At 32.4% G+C, this 24,511-nt stretch overlaps 2 protein-coding genes across 3 annotated transcripts in view; one reads left to right on the top strand and one right to left on the bottom strand.

Moving 5' to 3' along the window:
- The window catches only part of LOC113399575 (ubiquitin-conjugating enzyme E2 R2), a 28,149-nt gene extending 11,925 nt beyond the window's left edge, over positions 1-16,224 (bottom strand). Inside the window, exons 1-2 of the mRNA XM_064217635.1 lie at positions 15,630-16,224; positions 10,972-11,058 (exon numbers count right to left, since the gene is read on the bottom strand). Of these exons, the coding sequence (XP_064073705.1) occupies positions 10,972-11,058; positions 15,630-15,809 (267 nt within the window). The 5' untranslated portion in view covers positions 15,810-16,224. The remainder of the gene's footprint in view (positions 1-10,971; positions 11,059-15,629) is intronic.
- A 4,635-nt stretch (positions 16,225-20,859) lies between these two features.
- Positions 20,860-24,511, top strand: part of LOC113399123 (titin) — a 32,627-nt gene continuing 28,975 nt past the window's right edge. For both annotated transcript variants that reach the window (XM_064217776.1, XM_064217775.1), the window contains exons 1-2: positions 20,860-23,854; positions 23,944-24,203. In XM_064217776.1, coding sequence (XP_064073846.1) covers positions 21,110-23,854; positions 23,944-24,203 — 3,005 coding nt within the window. In that variant the 5' untranslated portion in view covers positions 20,860-21,109. The remainder of the gene's footprint in view (positions 23,855-23,943; positions 24,204-24,511) is intronic.

Here is a 24,511-nt window from a genome sequence, read left to right as displayed (position 1 = left end):
GCTCACTTACTCTTCAACCAACACAACGTTACTGAAAATTATTGTTAAGTTAGGTTAATAAAATGTGATCAGTGGGCGGTACCTACCCTAACGGACTCGCACAAAACCCTACGACAGAATAAAACATTTAAGATCAATTTTACACCAAGTTACACAGTACAACGCTTTTAATAATAGTCATACTAGTGAGACAGTTATTGTCTGTAAATGTTTCCTCAGGATAAGTAGGTTTGGATCTTATTCTAGCGCGCTACTTCTCACATGTCGCCGCTCACGAAATAAATTTAAAGTTATACTAATTTTAATAATGGCAAATGAAATATACCCAGTACAACAATGAGAACACTATACACCTAAATATATTTTTATCTATTTATTATTGTGTAATATGTGAAAACAATTAAAATTGAAAGTCATTGGGTTGAAAACGTGCTACGCGCCAACAATATCATCAAATTAATATTATCACTAAATTAAATAGAACGAAAATATTCAATAATAATAAATGTTAGATATTTTTATTTCGACCTTATTTCTTTATATTTAAAGTTCAAAGTCGACTTTATCTTTAAATTAGATATTATCAGAGCTGATGTTTGAATTCAAACCAAATCAGTCGTGTGAACTTCCACATTTGACCTACTGCCCCACTTTCCTTTACTGGTAGGTTTTCTTACCAGCTAGACAAACTTTATTTGTAAAGTGAAAACGACGTTGATCAATAATTAGATTAAAAATGTAGATAGTGTTATATTCTATGACTATTATGATGTAAGTGTTTTAAAGAGAATAGAAAATTTCAGAATTAATTAATTTAATCGTAATAATTATATATTTTTTTCTAATTGTATCATTTTCATAAAACGAATGTCTAGTTGTAAGTGAATTTATTCACAGTTCACCAAAAAGGGGATTGTGGCTGAAAAGTGTTAGCGCGGTAAATTTTTATATAAAATGTTTACTCGATGATAGGGCTTTGTGCTAGTTCGTTTGGGTAGGTACCACCAACTCATCACAAATTCTACCACCAAATAGCAATACTTAGAGTTGTTGTGTTCCGATTAAAAGGTGTAAGAGAGCCAGTGTATCTATAGGTAACGTCTTAGTTGTCAAGGTTAGCGGCGCTTTGACGGAGTAAGGAAAGGTTAATATTTCTTTCAACGTCAATATCTATGGGCGGTGACCACCACTTCTTCACATAAATATATTTTATAAACATTAAAGCTATTTTTTAGTGGTATTTTAACTGGAAAAATTATGTATACATCCACATACAATATATTATGTGTGCATTGTAGATGTCCTAGTTACAATTAGATTAACAAAGAAGGTTCTCATCTTGTATAGGTACATAATATAATGTAATATTTGAAGCGGTATATATATTTTTAAAATATTATTTGTCTCCGTGTGCACACAAAGGAAACAACTGGAATAGTCCATTGAAATGTTACATGGGCTGAACATTTTTTAGAGGACACAATTTTATTTATGGGACATGTAGGGAAGGTCAATACAAGTTTAACCCCAAGTTTGTGGGTTTGCCTCCCCGGCCGCCATCTTGGAAAAAGGGGGGTGATAACACGTTTTTAGCGATATCTAGGAAACTATCAATCGTACAAAAAAAATTGTTAAAACATATTTTGTAGCAAATCGCTTCGCCTACAATTATGTCTATGTAAATTTTTGTCATAAATCCAAAATTTAAAAAGTTATGAGCAAAAATGTGAAAAAAGTGCATCAAAAATTGCCTTTTTGCGTAATAATTATTTTAAATTGATTTTTCCAAATCCAAATTATGTCAGAACAATTTTGTGGAAGATCTCTTCACGTAAATTTTCCTCTATACTTTTTTTTTTTTATTTCACCAATTTAAAACACTGTTACAGCGATCCAAAGTTAACTGGGTTCGTCAATGCGCAAGACAACTCGGCCAAAACACCATGTGTAACACACTTACTTTTATGTTTATTTTATTATTGTAAACTTATTTTCGAAATTTATTACCGACTCTTTTCCTTACTTACAAACGTATTAAAGTACAGAACTTAAAAAAATATTGTTTCTCACAATAATTTCTAAGAGGAGTGTATATTTTCAAGTATTATAATTGACGGCTACTCCGAATACTGATATTTATAATAAAGTGGGAACGCTTGCGTCGCAACAAAAACCATCAATCTACAGTCAAATCTCTAAAAAATGTTCAGTTTGGCCCAAAAATTGTAACATTTTAATCGACTAGAATTATTAAATAAGTTTGACACCTATAATAATAGCTCATGTCCCGTTTCATTTATACTTTATTTCCGGATATTTCTCAGATACCAAAACCTCAGTCAATTGAAAACCCAGACGTTACTTTAGATATGTAAAATATAGCATGGTTATATATAACACAAAATATAAGGTTCTTTATTGATTACGGTCCGTCATGATGGAACTCCAATTTATAAACAGAAAGAAATATATGAAACAATTTATATTTTTTTATACGGAAAGTTAAACAACGTTACGCAACGCTTTATTTATTTTCGAAGAAAATTGATTCCTATTTAATTAATGGAACAAACATCGTCCCTATGGACTGTAAGCGAGACGATAGAAAATGTCCCTGAAGCGAGACACCCGACAAAACCCGAGTCCGAAGCGGTTAGTTACTTCAAATAATTATGCCGTGCCAGCATACAAAATGCTTTCACTAAAATATATGTTTAAAGAGGAAATAAGAAAGCGCTTTTATATTGCTGTAAGACGGATTTGATGCATTGTGCTTTAACAAAAACACAAAATAGTGGATGCGGCAATATTATTTAAGTAAGTAGACTTTGTCTAGAATATTCATTATAGACGTTCACTTGTAGTCAACATTTGAAAATATACAACATAAAATAAAAATAATTGGAAATAAATCATAAGTTCTGAAATTAGTTTTTATTGGAATGTTTAAAATATATGAAAAATAATTGTAACTAAATATTTATTTTGTAACTTCAATAATTGCCACTATGGTAAATGTTTTTTTTTTTTTTGAAAATATCCATTAGTCAATATAGAGTATTGTGATGATGATTGAGCACAAAGTGAGATAGTCGGTGCGTCGCCCTCGGCTAAAAATACACGGGCGGTTCACTCGGGAGCTTCCTCACACAGAAAGCGCGTGAGTTCTGACCTCCAAATCGAATTATGACTTGAAACAATGTCGTAAACAGTAACATTGAAGGTTTAAAATAATATCTTGTCTTCACATGTGCCGTGTGTAGTTCCGGTATGGGAAATAGTCGTTGCATCTCAGTAGGGGTCAACTTAAGCCCGGTTAATATGATTCGTTTTGTATACTTAAAGTTTACAATTATTTATTAAAATATAATCTTTTGCCGTCATCATACATTGACCATATAATGTATCGTAGCAAACCATTAATAGTTTCTGAATTAAGCCTCGTTGATGAATACACTATCCTTAATCAAAACGAAGCGTTTCTTGGGCATAAGATAATTTTCGTTTGGCCTTTCATCAATCAAGCCTTTAAGCTTTTTAACCTTTCGTATAGTGGCGGGTAACGTTGTTCCAGCGACAGCAATCCCAAGGATTTAGGCAAGCGACTGCATCGAACCCAAATGGAATAGAGGAAGCGAATAATCATTCTGTTTTCAGCAAAGTCACCAATTATCAATTATTCATTTATCAAAGTAATGTCCTAATGTGTGATTGCATATCATTACATAAACTTACATATCAAGTATATATATGGAATAAATGTTATGATAATATATAAAGAAGTAACTAACAGGATATGTCGTATTGCGAAAATACTAGAATATTTCGAGAAATGTTGAACCTTGGGGACGCGGCACCGAGCGGTTTGAATGTTTGGTGACGTACGCATCACCCCACCATGCGGTGTCTAAAGGCGATTATAATTCGTATTATTACTGAGAAATGGAAGCGCTGCGCACTATCAGTTGCGTTTTAGCATATATGATGTACGTCACGTGCGATTTAAAAAACCGTGAGCACGTGGTTTATAAGAAAGCATACGCTCGAATGTTGGCACGGATAGTCGGCCGATGTGATGGAATAGCTTGCGGACGCTATTTAAAGATGCGATTGTATGTAGCACAAGTTCAAAGCGACCACCACGACGCAGGTCGTCGTGAATAAGGTTAATTACCCCAAGGCCGGGAGGGTGCCAATGTTCAAGGGATATTCCCGTGTAAATGTAAATACGTCAACACAATCTTAACGCATCACGAGTCACGTTTGACTTGATAATAACTTATTTTTGTTGGAGTAATTAAATTATATAAACAAATTTTAAATTTGTTAGTATATAATAGCAGAATATCTTTCGTGGGATGGGAATTAATTAGTATGTTATCTTCATTGTATAGAATTGATTTTTAATTTTCAATAATAAGTACTTGTTGTTCGTTGTATAAATGTTGATTCACATCACATACTTCAAATTAAGCATACTATGAGTCGGTTAGTAATCATCGCAGTTGCTACAAGCTAAAGGTCATTCAACCTTTACATCCTGTTTGATGAAGATTTTTTTTAACGATCCCGCTTAATATAGTCTATTCTCTAGAAAGTAATTGATTGAATTTTCTATAACAAATAAATGATTAATCAATACTTATAAAGTGGACTTGTAAGACTTCACTTTAAAAAGTGTTATGTACAATTATACATGTAAAACCGTTTGGCGACTTTCGAAAAATAAACAGAAACATCACGCGCTTTAATAAAGTTTAAGCATTATACACTTTGTATTATATTATATAACAACTTGTCTTACATTATTGAAATAAAGTGACGAGTATTTATGTACAGGTATATAAAACATGTCCCCTGAGGCATAATTTCCAAATCGAAAACTACTAATAATATGAAATTTAGATAGTTTACGAGAAGAATGGTGTATATGTTCCGTGAATTTCTTTTCTTAACAAATCCCTGAAATGTGGAAACATGTTTACGGTGTTATGTTAAGTCTCTGGCGATAACCTAGTATTTAATAACGCGACAAATATAATCAAATATAAAATTAACAGTAAAGGGTCAAAGCGATGTCTTTAATGCGGTTATCCAAATTGAACAACTCGTGACATTTAAAAAAAAACTCTCAGCTTTCTAGCAAAATGTTTGGTGTGTCATCGAGTGATTCATACTTAGTTTGATGACCTGTCTCACCACTATATTGCGACTCGGTCTTTATAAAACTAACGGTACCATCGGCCACGGTCTTACGGGTTTCAATCGTGTTTTTGCATTGTTTAGCGTATATTTCTGTTGCTATATCATTTAACGGCATGTTTATTAACGTGATGTCACGAATTGACAATAATCATGTTTGATAACAAATGACGCAGTCAATTGAACGATCATTTAAATGCTGTAGTTTGATTCCATTAAAATATTTTACGTCAAATGTTTCTTATAATTTAACGTTTAGTGTATACATTAAATTAAGAAAAATGCGTGTTGTTTTGATGCCGATGTAGCCTATTTAAATAAAAAATAAGTATTGATACATTGTAATCATTGTGTATATACATTTCATTTTAATACACATATCGAAGTACTTGATATATGTACCTAATAGCTGCTCCGCAAGGTTTATGGTAATATTGTTGTTATATAATATAAATGGAGTACTCAAATTACTCCAATCTGGACTAGTAGATCTTGAAATTAACCCATTCATACAAACAAACTCTTTAGCTGATATAAGTGTAAAAATTGAAAAAATCTGAAGTAATAAACTTCAGTTTCGTAATATCACTTCATTGTTAGATATTTGTGCATTCACGGTTACAAACCAAATACAAGTGGGTCAAAAGTCGATCTGTGACAAAACATTAACTTTAGGTCGAAGAGAATGTTTTGCAATAGCGATGATATTCAATTGGCAAAACATATTTATATGCAAAGTGGAATGAAGTTTTGTACTTATAAAGGAGCCTTTCCACGTTGGATCCTTTTCATTTACATGTATAGTGTACATACAACATATGTGTTAGTACGCTTCCTTAAACGTAAATTAAAATGTCGTAAGTTTTCTTTAAAATCTTACATGTTAAAACTTTTCAACGCAAGGTGTTTTTTATAAAGTATACTTGAAAGCCTATTTTGAAATACTAATCTTCATATGTATCCTTTAAGTTCAGCGTTAAGTTTGTGTGTAAGTCAATAGCCCATGGGATCAACATCGAATCTGCGAATTTCACATCGTTTTGGCTATAGATGTCGAGTTGTAGAGGCTTCAATATATCAATGGTTAAATAGCATGGTGATTGAAGAATAAAAATCGAACCACAAACAAAACCATATTGAAAAAGTAAAAGTAACATAAGATAAAAACGATATATGAAATAAATTTTATATTAAATGACCAATTATAACATATATTATAAATGCAAAAGTAACTGTTTACCTACCTCACCTCTAGCCTCTTCACGCCTAAATCACTGAGCCGATATAGGTGAAATATGATGTGGAGATAGTTTCGAGTCCCGAGGCAAGACAAAGACTTTTTTTTTAATTCAAATGGTAGGTGACGGTTTGTATATGTAAAGTTTTATTAATTTTGCGCGGGTATAGCCGCAGGCTCAGCTAGTAGTGATATATGTGTCACTATTCTTTTTAAAAAGTGATTCACGATGAGTATATCGCCTCATATAAAATTTCTAAGAGGCCACTTAATATATTCAATGTCGACATTGAATTAAATTTCCAGGATTTAGTATTCCGAGTTTGTCTTTAGTCATCCCTCTTAGTCTGGAGACTCTCGGAAAGAAGGTTAAAAATAAAGACTACTAACGATCTCTCTCAGATTTATAGAACAAAAGGCAGATGGTGCGCGCGGAACGTTATAGTGAAGTAACAACCGCGAATACAAATTTGATTTAAAAAATTGCAAAAAGACGCGTCGTCTTACTGAAGCTTATACTCGTCTTCCATTCATTCCGGTCAGTCGTTAGCTCCACACTCACCTCTATTTTATAAATACCATTCATCTTTCGCACAATCTAACTCCCTTTTATTCGGTCTTATTTCACCCATCCATCAATTATCATTTTAAAAACCCTTTTAGTCATATACGTTTCTTATCATTGCACACTCAAACCATAAACGATTTCCTCTTAACTTGTCTATAATTTAAACCACTTCCAGACTTTCTCGTAATTATTAAGTGTAATTCCTTATCTTGACCATTTGTGTCATACAACACTTCCATTTCAATATTCTATTTCAACCTAATATTTTTTTCAGTCGTCTTATTTGTCCTAGCATTTCAATCCATTCATACGATGGGTTGCATTATTGATTTCCAATGAGCTGTCGGCCATTTCTTTCAAATTGAGTTAACGTTTTTAATATAGCACAAGGGATGGTGTCTATAATCGTAAATAAGATAAGAACTTCGTACCAAACATTCACCCACGAACAGCATACATCAGGATGCCTGTCATTATTAGAAAAAAGAGATATCTGTTCAAACTAGTCTCTTGGCCATGTAGCAAACATATAATTTGTACCTACAGAAACCCGAATTGGATACTAGTTTTTTTTTTTTTTTAAGTTATAGGGGGAAACGAGCAGGATGCTCACCTGATGGAAAGTGATTACTACCGCCCATGGACATCTGCAACACCGGGAGGCTGCAGGTGCGCAGGCCGGCTCCTTTACGGAATAAGTACGCTCTTTTCCTGAAGATCCCAAGTCGTATCGGTTCGGAAAAACCGGCAGCGAAAGCTAGTTCCACAGAGTGGTTGTGCGAGGCAGAAAATGTATTAAAAATCGCGCTGTTGTGGATTTTCGGACATCTAGGTGGTGCTGGTGATATTTGGAATTTTGACGAGATGTCCGAAGGTGAAATTCAGCAGCCAGGATTAATCTAAACAATTCCTCGGAACATTCCCCATGAAATATTCGGTAGAAGATGCAGAGTGATCCAACATCTCTACACAAAGCCAAAAGATCAAGCAGATCGGAAAGGGCTTGATCGTCGATAATTCGAGCCGCTCGGCGGCGTTGGATACGATCAAATGTAGGGAGCTGGTACTGGGGAGCACCCGCCCAGAGGTGAGAGCAGTAGGGCCGACGTAAATTCTGTCTGGCCTTGCTAAGCGCACCGAGTTTTTTGATGCCAGTTTGGCTTTACCTTCCAATTGACCGCGGAACTGAACGAGACTCGAAACATCAACGCCAAGTATTCCGAAACTAGCTGTGGCGCCTATCGGAATGTTCTCAAAACGAGGAGATACGACAAATAGTGATTTTTAGCGGTTAACGCGCAAACTTGCGTCTTTTTGAGGTTGAAGTGGACTTGGTTTAGCCGACCCTTGGGGGTCATGCCAGTTACCTCCTCGTGGTGTTCCCTGGGCAACGGGGACGGCTTGAGCTTACTCGTCGGTCACAGGGATGCCGCGGGGCTGCTCCTGGTACGTCCCTGATCGGCGTCAGGGCGGACCATTTGAGTGGCCGCGTTGGCTAGGAGGGAGTGGGAGGGCTCGCTACTCGAGCCTTCCAGGTGTTTTACACCGGCGGTCAGCGGCGGAGCCTACCATCTTATCCGCCGCAGGGCGGATTCCCACGTGGAGGATGAGGGGGAAGGCGAGCACTAGGCGCTCTTTCCGTGAATATTCAGCTGCCGCTGGTAGGGTCGCTGTTGCATGCCCTTGGCGATCCCGTGGCCTCACCACTCGGCGGCATGGTGGAAACCCGAGGATAGTTTTAGTGGGTAGGACAGGGCATTAGCATTAGCGTGCCCTGGCACGGGGCATTAGGCCCCGGTTGAGTCCCACATACCCGTCCCGGTCCCCCGACCGGGCGGCATGCGTAAATGCATTTCTTCCTCGTAAAAAAAAAAAGCCGACCCCAGTCCAAGACTTTGTTTAATGAAGACTGGATTTCAGACACAAGTTTGTTCCGTTTTTCGTCGACGTTTTCCCGAGAAATATACTAGTTTGCCTGAACATGGCTCAAATGAGCTAGATATATCTCAGGAATTCTGTTTTCTTTCAAAGCACACCATAAAACCGGTTGAGGACTCGGACGGCCTTTTCAAATTAATTTCTAGTGATCATTTTTGTACCTCGTTCAGGAATAAAACCAAATTAGTTTTCTCTCTTCTCTCATTCTTTTCTCTATTACTTACTATTTCTCCTATAACAACTTTTTAAAGAACAAAGTCAGCCATTCCATTCCAAAAACGCCTAAGGAATTATTTACTCTCGCTGGTATCGAATAAGAAAATATATGACCAACAGACTACACTATACTCAATAAGGACACATTTAACAGTTCATAAAATGATGTTATTTGGTGCAAGTTGCTGTCAACCACACAAAAAAATCAAAAATAAATAATATTCAGCTTTAATTTTCATTTTTAGTTCAGTATTGTAAATTAAACAATAAAAATAATAAATAAAACAAATACTAGAGAAAGTCAAATTAGCAACAAATATGAATATTTTACTACCAGTGAAAATACTACAGATCACACGTTTTGGGCACATTTACACAAATACTCTGTGGAAAGTTACATACAATTATTGTTTTGTATAATATGGCTTGTTTATTCGGCGAGTGCAAAGCCAGACTTTAAAGCAGTAGTCTTAGCAAATGTTTGCTTTATTCAAAGCAATTCCAACTTTAAGAACAATGGTCACCCTGCTAACATGCATGCTCTAGTAAAATCTAATAAAGGCTACTTAATAAAACATAAATCATTCATTTATCTACATAAATATAAGTCTTACGATATTCAATAGAATATTTTTAAAGGTAAGGAGCTTTTTTTCTTAAATGTAGAGGAAACCCAGCAATGGGACAGGCGACTTACTACGGATAATATATTTGGTATTAAAACCGAAACCTCTATAAGGTATGACTGTTTTATTTACTTCTCAAAAACAGTACATAAGTACATGTATACATTTGTATACATTTTGACACATAAAATCTTTAGTTTTTCTTTATCTGTTGTAGATTTACGTAGGTTATAGCTTTCCAGATTGTATACTGATTGGCCTACAGTTTCACAGATTGGTTGACAGTTATGATTATAGCCGCTCCTTAGGGCTATAGCATGAGACTGTATATTGACGTACCCTGATATATGGACTATTTAACGCAAATTGATCTTTCCGAATCGCAACCGACTTCCGAACCGAATTTCCAAACGTTAGCGCGTCCAAATATTAAAAAACTTCAGCTTTATTGTTAGAAGCATCCAAAGTTTAAAATATAATTCGATTCAAAAATATTTTTTATTATTAAAAAAATTGTAATTAATTAAAGATACGAAAAATTACAATTCTATTCTAGACACTGACTAATACTATCTGCATAATATCTATAAAAAAATCTTATCCAAGGAATGCATTGATTTCCGTCTTTATTTTAACCGTATTAAGGTCTTAAGCATGTCAAGGATACGAACATAAAACATCTATTGTTTAATTTTTCCTTCGATCTTTGGTAGTTAAGCCTTTCTTTTTTCTTGCCTACAACACTTTCATAATAACCATAGTTTGTTGTTTATTGTGTTTTAACCAACTTTAAACAAGAAGTTCTCAAGGCGTCTGTGTCTTTATATATTTTTAAGTATGTTCAGGTATATTTTTTTGATGATTGTTTCTGCCTTGGGTTCAGCTTAGCTCCAAGGTAGTCTCATCGCAAATTGGTATTGGAAATTGTTAGTTTTCCATTTGAAGAGTGCATTCAGTTTATTCGTTTGACAAAGAACAATAGAGATTTAGAATTAAATTATAATTATATTTGTTTTGTTACTTGATATCAGTAAATATTTTCACGAAAGATTAGATAAAAGCTGTCTTTAATATAGATATAATAGTAAAATTGAATTTTTAAAACATGTTGATTTTCTTGTATGTAAAAAGTATGATTTATAAAAAAGGTTAATGTTGCTGAAATATTATCAATTATTGCTTACCTCATAAACATTTGGATGCCATACTTTTGTAAGAAACCTAATGGTAGGGGGTGAGTATGGGTAGTCTGGAGGGAACTTCATATGTGCCTGTAACAAAATAATTCATTTTATTAGCAGATTCCATTGGTACATGAAAAATAATTAAAATTGTATTTTAAAAAACAGAAAATATATAAAACTATTTCTAATATGTATATTCTTTTAAATTTCACACACATTTAGTAAAACTAATTAATGTAATTTATATCACTTACAATAATCTTATTTTTAATTATATACAAATATTTTAATTGGCAACAAGATTACATAATATGTTTATGGGAGATCTGTTCAATTCTTCTAGCAAAATAAGGTGATACTTTACAGGGCTTTGACTCGCTCATCTGGGTTGGCACACCATAACACTGACTCATCTAATATTTATATGTGTCACAAAAAATAACTTCGTGCAATTTGAAACATAATATGTGCAGCTAGAAACATAATGCATTAGATCCCATTATTGCCAAAACAATAAGTTATATATGTATATATATTATCAAGAAGTATATTAAGTAATACTAAAATTTTTGAAATTATTCTTTCCAAAAATATAATTAAAAAAATGAATAAAAGAAAACCATAATAACAATTATAGAACAACTTTGTTGGATGATGTTATTAAAATAAAATGTTAAACATAAGTAAAATTATAGTAAAGTAACAGCCTTATAATATCCCACAGCTGGACTAAGGCCTTATCTTCCTGTAAGGAGAAGTTTAGAGTTTATTCCACCACACTGCTTCAATGCAGGTTGATCTTGATCTTTGAGAAAATCTTTGACATTTGTCTAAAGCTTCACTTTCTTTCCACTTTTTGAGTCGAAATGTGACGCTAATTTATTTTCGAAGTTTTTATAACTTTTATTTTGTTTTAAACTTTGAATATTGTTGAAAATAGTTGCTTAAATTGTTGAGTTCTATTTCGAAGAATTGGAAGTAAATCCATGTCGGATTATAAAAAATAATTCCGATATTTGTCGCCTCGTGGTAAGTTTTGAATCTTTCTTCGAAATTTGAATTTATTCGAATTGTACTGTGTCGTAACAACTAACAACGATTGTGGTTCTTTACAGGGAATTTTTAGAATATTTCCCAGGATGAATTTCGTTATTTGTGAAAAATAACCGGGATTGACCGGGTAAGTCGTTTGGAATATTAAAGTAAAAAGTATAGGATTTCGAAATTTGTAATAAATTCTAATCAGAATTATTTCTCCTTTTACAGTTATTTTTCAATATTATTTTTCTACATTTTTTTTCACTATTTGAATTTACTGTTTAAATTATTTTTACATTTGGTTTAATCAAGTTGATAAGCTTGATTTGTTTGTAACTTTACTTTAAGTAACTTAGTTGTCAATTTTGAATAATTTTACCTGAAGTTGAATCTTGACATGTATTCAAATGTTTTGGTTGAACTTTAAATATTTTTTTTATATTTAGTAAATATTTGTTGAAGCTTAATTTAAACGGATGTAAACATCCCGGCGCCCGATTATGTTAACAATTAAATTTAGAATATTATAAGAAAATTATTTTTTCATTTTTTTTTGAATAAAATATTTTTGAACATAGATTTGCTGTTTTTGTAAATCTATTTGTAATGTTAAAATAATTTATCTGACTTCTGGAGCACTTTCATTTGAGGATTTGTTTAGTTTAAAAACTTTTTCAACTCTACCGATTTTTTTTTTGCCTCAAAGAAATTTAAATATTTTTTTTTATTGACACTTTACTCGTCAATAACCCACCCAATTTTAACGTTACATACTCTATTATCTTGTACCATACAGCAAGCATAGGTAATGTTAGTTGTGTGATTTTTTATTTAAAACCATTATGATTTGTTCCATTGAATTTATGTAACATTGGTAAATATAAAATTATTATGCATAAATAAAAATAATTTTTGCTCACGGTCTAGTTGTATTATTAAACTGTGTCATAACATAATTTATTATGACTTGTGAAAATTTATAACTAACACATTTGTTTTTTATAACTTATAATAATATGAAAAATAAATGTATAATGTTTTTATTATATAATTAATACATTAACAGTTTAAGATTTATTTATTTTGTATAAGTTATAGTAAAATTATATAATCATGGATAATGCAGTATATTGAATTTTTATTTCATTTTCCTATTATAGAAAACATTAATGCAATATTCTATAAGTCTATACACTTGATAAGGTCAAGGTTACGAATTCTTTGTGTAACCACCAATTTCTCTATACAAGAGCCTATTCTTGGTGAAAAAAAAATATGTAATTACATTTTTAGTGAGGAATAAATTTGAAAGGCAGAATAAAATATAATTGGATCACATAAAATCGGCAATCTCTCAGTATTGCCATTACTTTCCTAATTATAGGATTTCTAATTATTAGTACACAATTTATCGGTAGTATCTATTTTCAAATTAAAATGTTATCGTTAGTCATAAAAAATCTTTTTGGTATGTATTACTTTGTTATGTAATCAGTAAACATCAATAAATCATTCATAAGCAAATCACAATCCACTGTTAGACAAAGGAGTATCCAATGAAATGTCAAAGCTCCTAGTTCTGATATTGAACTCAAGTAATGGTAAAACAAAGATCAAATAAAAAATAAAAGAAACTATTTTCAAGCCCTTATAAGCATGCAAGCAATCTTTGAATCATTATGTCAGAGGATAACTTAGAACAACCAACAATAAATGCAATAATTACAATTTTTTTTAAATAAAATACATACTAACTATTTACTATTATATAAATATATCATCATTATCTTTAATTATCTATGATGATCATATAATTAAAACACAAAATATGACAATATTGGCCCTACAATTAGGAAGATAAATTACTACCAGTAGTCATTCATTGGTTCTAATTCAAACTTCATTCATTGATAACAAAAATATAAGCTACATTCACAGTTGGTCACTTCAACATTATTACAAGTCAAAAACTGAAATGTAAAAAAAGCATTATTGATTTTTAACATTGACATGACATGTGTTGTAATTTGCAGTATGAATGTAAACTACGAATGTTTTATATGAAATATGTAAATGTGTGTGTGTGTGTGTCAAACGCATGGCAGTATGCCTTATGTTTTTCACTAATTTAATGTATTTATAATACATATTTTATAAAAATATTGGTCACACTTTTCCATTAATTTTTCTTGTAACATTGTATTAATTGTGCCAAATTCTATATGCTGTCTATGTAACTTTCATAGGAGGTGTATAAAGGTTTTGTATTGCATATGAAAATATATATGATAGATATTAAAATATATGTGAATTATTTTAATTAATCATGTACAATCAAATAAATCAACAAAAATAAAAACAACTCATAAGTTTTTTTTATTGATGTGTGTTTAAAATTACTTACGAAGTAATTAATAGCTCTTAATTTCAAATGATTCAAAAATAACTTTGCAAAAAATACTCAGAGATATCTACTATTCTAATATCACTAAATTATAAAACTTAATAGATACTTAATAAATTATAAGTGTATAAAATTGTAACTAGTGAAAGGAAATATGGTTAGAAATAAAACAGACTGGTAAATGGGTGCCTCTTAGTGTCTGGTCTCCAACATTCATCAACATTGTAAATGTTAGGAAAGTTAACCATTTACATTGCCAATATACCCCCAACGGTGGGAGTAAATATGTTATGCTCCTTGAGCCTGTAGTTACACTGACCCACTCACCCTTCAAAATAAAACACAACAATACTAATTATAGCTGTTTGGCAGTAGAATATGTGCTAATGGGACCTAGTCAGATGGGCCCTCACAAAACACTAAGAACAAGTATTTTTTTTTTTATATTTTAAATATTTTAATAAATGATCTCATCACATGCACTGTGCATTTTGTTACTATTTCAATCTATTTGTACAAGAAACATATAAATAACCCTGTAGTTTTAATTTTATTTGGTTTAAACGGTTTAATTAATGAGATGTACTTTAGTGCGGTTAGAATAGGTTTATATATAGGGATTTTATTTCAAACAACTATCAATTATTAATTAATAATAAAAGATGTATTATTAAAACCAAGATGGTCAGTTTTTAGCCCTTGCAATTCGACACATACTAATCTAAACATAAATGTATTGCATTCTTGGCTGGCAGCTGATATTGTGATCATGCTATGATGAAATAACAAAATACAAGGTTATTTAGTCCTAAGTTATGGAATAGCTACTTATTGAAGGCTTTACCTTTTTGATTATGTCCTGCATATAACTTCCTTCATTTTAATATACCTATATTGTATAAATTACCAATAATTGTTAAACTTTAATATATCAATTTGAAATAGATTATTACGTTTTTCTTTGTGATGTCTAACAAAGAACGCAATGTTTTGTGTAAGTAGGAGCAAACCTCTTAAATTGTTTATAGAATCTGATAAAATCTGTAATCTACAAGCATCAAGTCTAAAAGTAAGGTTATGTTTCCTAAAATTCCTTCTTATTTAAAATGTTAGTGCCTTAATGAATATAACCTATCAATTTAATATAAAAATATCAAGTGGGTAAAACTGAATTTATAAATATCTCGCATGACTGCACAACAATGAACTGTCTTACCTTGAAGTATCCGCCTTGGTACAGCGTATCAGGAGGTCCAAATATTGCAACTTCCCATTCAAACAAATTGTCCTCACCCAATAACTTCACTCGGAAACCTTCTACGGGCTCTTCTTGAAGACTTTTATATTCTAAAGCCAAAGCTCTCAAAGCGGAACTAGTTGGTACCGTACAAGACATTTTTATAAATTATTCTTGTCACTACCGATAGAAAATTAAAATTGCTATCTACAGGTAGAGATTCTATTAACATAACACCAAGGAACTCTTCTCGCGATCCACGTATTCACGAGGCATTTCAACTAGTCTCAATTCACAATAACAACGAATGAATTTTGGTAAACATAATATCTATCACCAAAAACAGATTATATGATTCGCGCACTATTCACAATAACTAACACTATTGTAAGCGTTTCTAACTTAAAAAATGGATTTTACCTATTTTAACAAAATAAGATAAAACAATGAGAAAGTCTCAATTCAATGTGCAAACAATCGCAGTTCCAAGGAAAACGGCTGCGTGTTCATTCGTACACAGCTGCTACCTGAGTTGCCCGAACGAATATTGTAGAACAGCTGTTAGTTATTTCCGTGCTTGATTGCGCAGAGATGTGACGCACGCTGGCATTTATTGACTACTAAGCTTATACTGCCATCTTTTGTTTAGTGGTAGAAAATGTAACTGAACTCTTTTCGTGGTGCTTTGCGAAAAGTTTCCAAATGGTATTGTTAGTTGGCAGCACTTGTATTTCATATTTAGTACTGATATGTACTAAAAGATGGCATAGTATATATCATATACAACGATTTACTTTATTTTATCCAAGACATTTTTTTATTAACATGTGCAATGCAGTGACAAGGTACTAAAATTTAGGTAGGAAATTTAGCAAGGTATTAAATGTTTTTAAATAAAGAAAAATATACTGCTTAGCCAGCTTCAGTACAGATATTCAAAATCACTAAGAACTCTTTTTAGTATTTACATGCAGATTTCAGGTCTCGAGGGTCGGATTAGTGACATTTGAGTGTGTAAATTTATTACATAATATGCAATGCAGAGGGAAGTTGTACGATGTTGGTGTATCTGTTTGGCATTATAACTCTTAAACACAGGACCGGATTACCGGATTATCGATTGAAAATCATTAAAATTATTTCAATATCATCAACTCTTGTCGTAGTTTTTAAGGATTTCTAAAAATTGATATCGTTTTATGTTTACTTTTTATTTATAATTGATGAAATTCCAATAGCAGGATGGTCTTGACCTAATGCTGCTGCCAGAACAGTCTGCACCCCACACCGCTCCTTGAAATTTATAACAGATGATGATAGGTATACATTCGGGCTCATTGGTATCGATGAATAATTGGTTTAAACGGCTTTTTAAGGCGTTGTCCATCCGTGGATTAAGTGGTATGGGTGGGCCGTGGGGTATATGATGATCAGAGTCTCATGGATTACTAAATAACTCTGAAAGAAATTACGATTTTTTTACACAATTGCCTAACAAGTTTATCACTTTTAACAAATATATGTTAATCTGAAAAACTAGGATTTCTTTCCCAAATAAATAGACATATAGACGGATAAGGCCGAAAGGGACTTACTTTGGCGACTCGAAATAGCAAAGAATCACCGGAACGACTTTACGTTCAACTCGTAGAGAACAGAAAGAATTAGTTGAACTTTTTTTTATTACTTCGAAGATAATATAATATAACACTTTTAAAAACTGTGTATATAAAACCATGTCTATAAATTTTACAGTTTATGTTGTTTGACATATTACGGTATACTCAATGATTAATAATACTCTTATTCTTAGTGCATGCAATCAGTTTGTGGGCGCGTGATTCAAAAGTGGCTCGCCCACCATCGCCTTGTAAAGGCAACAAAAACCGGGCCTTGTGCAACCTACGGTTAATACATATAGCTAAAAGTTTTTGATCATTCAATAAATTGTTTTTACATTCAATAATTATTGTTTTTTTTTTTATATTCTTAAATGTTCGTCAGTTTCAGTTTAATATTGAACCACCTACGCTATTCATTGATAACTTGAAATTACGTTTTTTAAAGATATGGAATTAACTCGAACGGTAAAATATTATGACTTTTACTTATTTTACACCTACTTGAGTTAAGTGTAATAAGATAAATAATATGAGGTAATGTTCCAGAACTTTAAGGCATATTTTGATGAACATATGAGATAAATTGCTTTCAATTTGTGTCTTGCGTGTTGTTTATAAAAATGTGTCTAATTTACTCTTTCACGCTAAATGACTTTTTGCTTATTAAATAGAAAAAGATCAGTCGAGTGACGTTTATTTATTATTAACATTAAGATTTTTGCTTAATTAAATGAAATTTATTAAAACTGTGTTTTTTTCCCGTGATTGATTATATTTAAAGATTATTTGTTGAGTATTATTCAATTAATATATTCTACCGCCAAACTGGAATACTCTGTAAGGGTGTGTTCCAATTTGAAGGATGAGTAACCCAGTAACTACAGGCACATAACAACTTAGTTCCCAAGGTTGATAGCACATTGGTGTTATAAGGAATGGTTAATATTTCTTACTTCGCTGATGTTTACAGGTGATCTTGACTACTTAACATCTGCCCGACCGCATAGCTATTTTACAAAAAATAATACCAAATGAAGATTTAGTTTTTTAATTGATGATTGTTAGGTATATACATACTTTCGTTTGCTTGGTAAAGACACGATAACATGTCTTTACCAAATAACAATGATAGGTAATTTCATAAAATATTTATTCTTGTGAATCGATTCACGTAACAAGCGATGCTTTTGACGTTACTCCTTACTTAGTTTATTTAAATACCTATCGTTATAGGTAAACATTCAGTATTCATCATAATCCGCTTGCCTTTATCCAATAGAATTGGGGTCGGCACATAAACTATATGGAAAGGTTTTGACAGACTTTAACGGCTAGCCGCCTGAAGTCAACGCTCCTTGATGGTTCGACCACCATAAGTGTATTTAAAGCGCTTACGTCCTCGATAAATGGATGCGCTTTACAAAAAATCCTTAATCGGCTCTGACACGGGTCCTAGTCCATCCATAGTCCGGGTTATAGTCCACTTTATCGGAATTCACAGCGCTTTGAAAGTAAGCGGCTTTTTTGGTGTTACTTTTATCTGGAGACTCTAGTGCAACAAAGGGCTTAAGGCCCTTATTATTTTTCAAATAAATTAAACATTTTCTGTTTATGTTTGAATAATGAAAATTAATTTTATTTCATTTTTTTTAAATATAAAAAACATGAATATAGGTAGTTCTTGTATTTTATTATATCTACATGTACATATACTTCATTGACGATTCCCAGGCCTGGTATAATATGTAATAATTAAAACGTGTAAAGTAATGGTTAAATATAATTTGAGAAACGATTAATTATTAGGTGTACATGGTTTATAGTATATTTTTCATTTATTAGGGTTCAGTATCCAAAGGGTGAAACGGGACCCTATTAGCGAGACTCCGCTGCCCGTTCATTTGTCTATCCGTCTGTCACTAGGCTGTATCTCATAAACCGTGATAGTTAAACAGTTCAAATTGTTTGTTTCACAGATTATGATTTCTGCTGCCGCTTTAACAACAAACAAAAAAAAAATAGAATAAAATAAACATTTAAGAGGGCTCTCATACAACAAGCTTGATGTTTTTGCCGTTTTTATAGATCCAAGTCCGCCTCGCACTTGACCGATTTTTATTATATTATTTATCAAACCATCCAGTTAAGAGTAGTAACTAAAGTATATGAAATCTGAACAATATCTCCCGAAATATCAGAAACGCGTTGCGTAACGTCATTTTCTTAAAGAGGATACTTAAGTGGGTCATATCGAGTAATGTACCTAACTATACTTGTGTCATGGTTAGACTGGATTTAATTGAACGTTACCAAAGACATATGTAAATATAACGCACGTACATTGTCACTGTAAAAGGACGATGTCTATGCATCCTAGAATAAAATCAGAATATTTTTTATAGTACCAACCATGTACTGATTTTTTTTTTCGATGTCCTCTTTTTTAGACTCTAAAGATCGTTGGCATTACTTGATAACTCTACAAAAATGAATCGCTAATAAATTCAATAGTCAATTATATTACGTTTTGATTTTAATATTGCGACTTTTGTTTCTGGTCGCGTCGTTGTTTTAAATAAATTAAATATGCTGTCTAAATCACTAATCAGTATCCTAGAATCAATACTATTATATTATTGCTTTTTTTATGATACTGTTATAATTACAAAGTAATATATAATTATTGTAACGTAAAAATAATAATAACAAAGTATAAATATCATATAAAATAATAATCATCGCAGTACAAGTATAAAGTCAAGTTGTAGAGTCAACAAGTCAGTCATACAAAATGCACCCATAATTAAAACTTCATTTTATAAACTATTTATTACCTATTTAATTTACATATAAGTTTAAACGAAAACAACTTAAATTAAATATCATATTGCACAATATAACTGATAAGTCATTTTTCTTGCGTGCTAAGGTCATGGGTTCAAAATAAATAATACCTTTACTTGAAGCAGATTAAAATATATGTGAAGAAACAATGGAAATCATTATTATTGATTAATCGGAATTAATTTTGTTAATTTACCTCTTATATTTATACTTTCCTTCTCATTAATGCGACACATTTCTGAAAAGTCAATGTATGTCACGGCTTTTATGCGGCTTGAGTATTACTAACAACTTTATGAATGTGAAAAAACACAACGTAAATAAACATGTATTTGATTTTATATATAAATTTTAATTAAGTTATAATTCTGATATCACTCAAAAATCTTTAAAATACTCATCTGACATTTATGTATTTCAAGAAATTACTCAGTTGCGTGACTTATGAATTTACTAAAATATACATTATTAAGCAATGACTTTTTATTACGTCTGTGCACAAAAATAGATATGATGAGATTTATTCATCTATATAACAAATTTGCAACAAGGTAAGGAAAGTCGTAATGTATGTAAATTATATAAAAAATTGCAAACGAACTTATATTGTCCGTATGTATTCATTAAGTAACATTCGGTAAACCATTTTTGGTATTAGTCCAACACGGAGATGTAAGCGCTTACGTGTCGCGAAGGTCTGGTGGGCGATCAAGCCGGCATCAAGGTGCGAGGGGGGCACCGGGTCGCGCTCAGACTCCGCGAGCCAGTCGCAAGAAGCGCACGCGCACGCAGCGACACGACACGAACGACTCTCGCGAATTGTTTATTGTATAGTTAGATAGTTACATGGCAATAGTTTGACTTTTTTATTATGTGATAATATATTTTATTTAGCATTCGTGTGTAAGGTTATTTAATCGCTATTATTTAAGAATCTCGTCTAAATAAGATTATTTAATTTTTTGTTAAAATACGTAATTAAGTGGGACCAAAATGACTATAAAAAATAAAAAGACTAAACAGTCGAGTTCGTCCGAAGTTACATCATCGAAGAGTGCATCGACTAGTGTCCAGAAGTCTAGCACATCGACATCTGTGCAAAAAAGTAGCAACACTCTTCAGAAGGTCAGCTCTTCTGGTAAGAAAGTACGCTACATTGATGTTAAAGTCGAAGAAGATGATCCGCTCATGATTACGGATATTTCCGATCATGCATCGATAAGTGGTTCTACTATATCAGAGCATTATAATAGCCACCCAAACTATATAATAACTGAGGCTCCTTCAGTCTCTGATTTGTCACAGATAAGATCTCATGAACACCACGTGAGCGATATGGCTCAAGCAACTACTGGTGAGTTTATATCTAGCTCTGTGCTTCAGGAGTCCTCATCATCACACCAACAGAGTTCTAAAAGTGAAACATATGAGACCGCTTCGACTTCTGTTCAACACTCTGGTTCCAGTCACAGTCAAACTTTTGACAGGACCATGGACTCTTCTGTTGACAATCAAACACTGAATACGGCATTTATAGATAATACGGCACATAATACAACAGGATCAAGTAACACGTTCCTGTCAAGATCAAATGGAGCAAATGCAACGGATTCTTTTATTCAATCTGAGCGTCAAAATTTAATAAATCAACAATCAAGTTCCAATCAAAATCAAATGAGGAACCAGTCTACTACAAATGTAACAAATACCAGTTCGGGTGTTTCAAAAAATAAAAATATTCGCGAGAATGAACGTAGCACAGGTATTGACCTCTCGAGGCGAGTCCAAACCGTGGGATCAGATCGTTCTAATTTTTATGGTGGAGAAGGTACGTTGGACAAAAGTGGTAAGACAAAGGAGTATAGCAGCACATCACATTCCAGTGAGTCTAAAACCAGCAATGTAACGAAATCATCATCATCTTCATATGTTGTTGAAATTGTCGATGGAAAAGAACGTATAATTGATAGCTCTAAAAGAGAATGGGGTGATGCTCAAGAACATGCAACTAAAGAAGATTATGCAAGTGTTAGTGGAACTGGCATTAAAACAGAAACGGCTTATGGTATTCAAAATTACGACATGAAGTCCAAATATGATACTGGTAAAGACGGAAGCAAGCCAATTAGTGAAATTACTATGAAAGAAAATTCAAAATTTGTGAAAGATGGAAATCAGATCACAAGCCATGAAAGTATGATATCTCAAAAAGATAATGCAATACAACAACAACACAGTTCGACACAAGAGCAAATAATGTCTAGTGATTTGAACCAAGAAAATATATCTAGAGACAATATTCAGACTATATCATCTACTGACATAAATAGCCGTCGCACTGATAAAAATACCGTCGAAAGTAATACCATACACAGTAACAAAGTTAACCATGAAACAAACAATCAAATTAGCAATGTCAGGCGCAATTTCAATCAAACTGATGCATCTAACTTTTATGGCTATGACTCGACAATACAGAATCAACTTAAAAAAGTTGGCAATATTTTGCAAGTTGCCGATATAGAAAACCTTAATTATTCAACGAAAATTTTAAAGAGTAATACTAGCAGTGCTCAGCAAGAGTCGAAATCATCATATTTGTTGGAAGTTGTAGATGGAAAACAAAGAATTGTAGATAGTTCCCATAGAGAATGGGGAGACAGTAAAGATCGATCTACTTACGAAAAAAGTCATCAAATAAGTGGTACTGGTATAAAACCAGAACATGAGTATTCGCGTCATGTTTTGGACAAAGAATCATATTACGATACTGGAAAAGAAGGAATACCTAAAAGTGGCACGTACGTTACAGAGGAATCTGCTTTATATAAAAATGGAAAAGAAATTGCTTCAACTAGTAATACTTACGGTGGTGACTTCAGAAAGAAGCCAGCTATTACTGAACACCCTACTGACAGAGAAGATAGTCAACAGACAGGAATAACTACTACATCGACACATAAAGATATGAAATCTGATAATTACGTTACTACCAGCGATACACAATCATACGTCCAAGACACTAAAGATGTTACAAAAACCACTGAATTTATCACGTCTGAAAAACAAAACCTCAGCAAAGAGACTTCTTCTACATCGAAATCAAATACTAAAGATACTTTAACTACTTATGAAAGAAGTACTGGAACATGGAATGGCAAGTTTACATACGAAACTGATGATGATAGACCCAAGAGACCAAAACAAATGTCTCCTTTTGGTAGACCTGAACAGCCAAAACATCACTTAAAAAGGCAAGACACGGAAGAAAATATAATATTATCTTCAAGAGATATAAAAGACTTTACATCTATTAGTGATTTACGAAAAATCATTGAAACGTCTCAAACGAATAAAGACATTACCGTCAGTAACAATAACATTGTTATAAAGAGAAATATAGACGACAGAGTATTAAAGGAAATAATAGATACAGTTAAAAAGTATCCATTCAAGAGAATAGACAAAGTTTCTTTTGGAACTAAGATTAATGAAGACGTAAAAGACTTGTACGAAGGAACCGATACCGAACAAACTACTATTATAAATACTACAACTGGCGATACGATTAAAAAATCGTTTGAGGTTGAGAAAACAAAAAGTCAAATTGAAGTAACCCGTTACATTAATGATAATGGTATCACTAGAAAAATAACTACTTATGAAGATGCGAAAGAAGACGAGAAAATAAAGACTGACGTTTTTGTCGACAATAGCTCGTTAGACATCAAAAACTTGGTAAGTTTGTTTTGAAATAAAAGAAATATATAATAGAAATGTGCATTTTATAATTTTGAAATATAAAACATTGTTATTTTGTGTCTTAGAAGGATGTCCGTACAACGAAAGATATACGCGAATACGACGTGGTCGATCGCGCTATAACTGACACCACGAGGGAAGACACTGTCGTCAGCACCATCTACGACGAGACCATCATAGATGACCGAAAAACTGTGCGAGATGACAGGAACGTCGTTGAAAAAACTGTCTACATAGAAGAGACCAGGCCAAAACAAGGTGGCCCCAGAAAACCAGAGAAAATAATCGAGAAGGAACAGTGCATATGCGAAATCTGTACTTGTGGGTGAGTATTCAATATTATTACCATGTATGAATTGTTATGATTCATTTTTACATCATTTAAATCAAGGTTAGGCTTCGTCACTATAGACATATTCAATGTTTTTTTTTTTAATAATCACTACCATTTTAGCTCGTTGTATATTGTTGAGTAAAAATAGTAGCTTCATTTCAAATGAAAAATAATTCATTTGAAATGAATAATTATTAGGTGATTAGTTTATTTGGTGCTGATTTTATGTTTTATAGTAGTAATATGTATTTCATTAAAAACATTTAAACAAATGAAACGAATTTTATAACTCGATTAAA

This window comes from Vanessa tameamea, chromosome 18, assembly GCF_037043105.1.
Source record: "Vanessa tameamea isolate UH-Manoa-2023 chromosome 18, ilVanTame1 primary haplotype, whole genome shotgun sequence".
Taxonomy (NCBI): Eukaryota; Metazoa; Arthropoda; class Insecta; order Lepidoptera; family Nymphalidae; genus Vanessa; species Vanessa tameamea.
The sequence above is the reverse complement of the archived record's forward strand: the minus strand, read 5'-3'. Positions and strand labels throughout refer to the sequence as shown.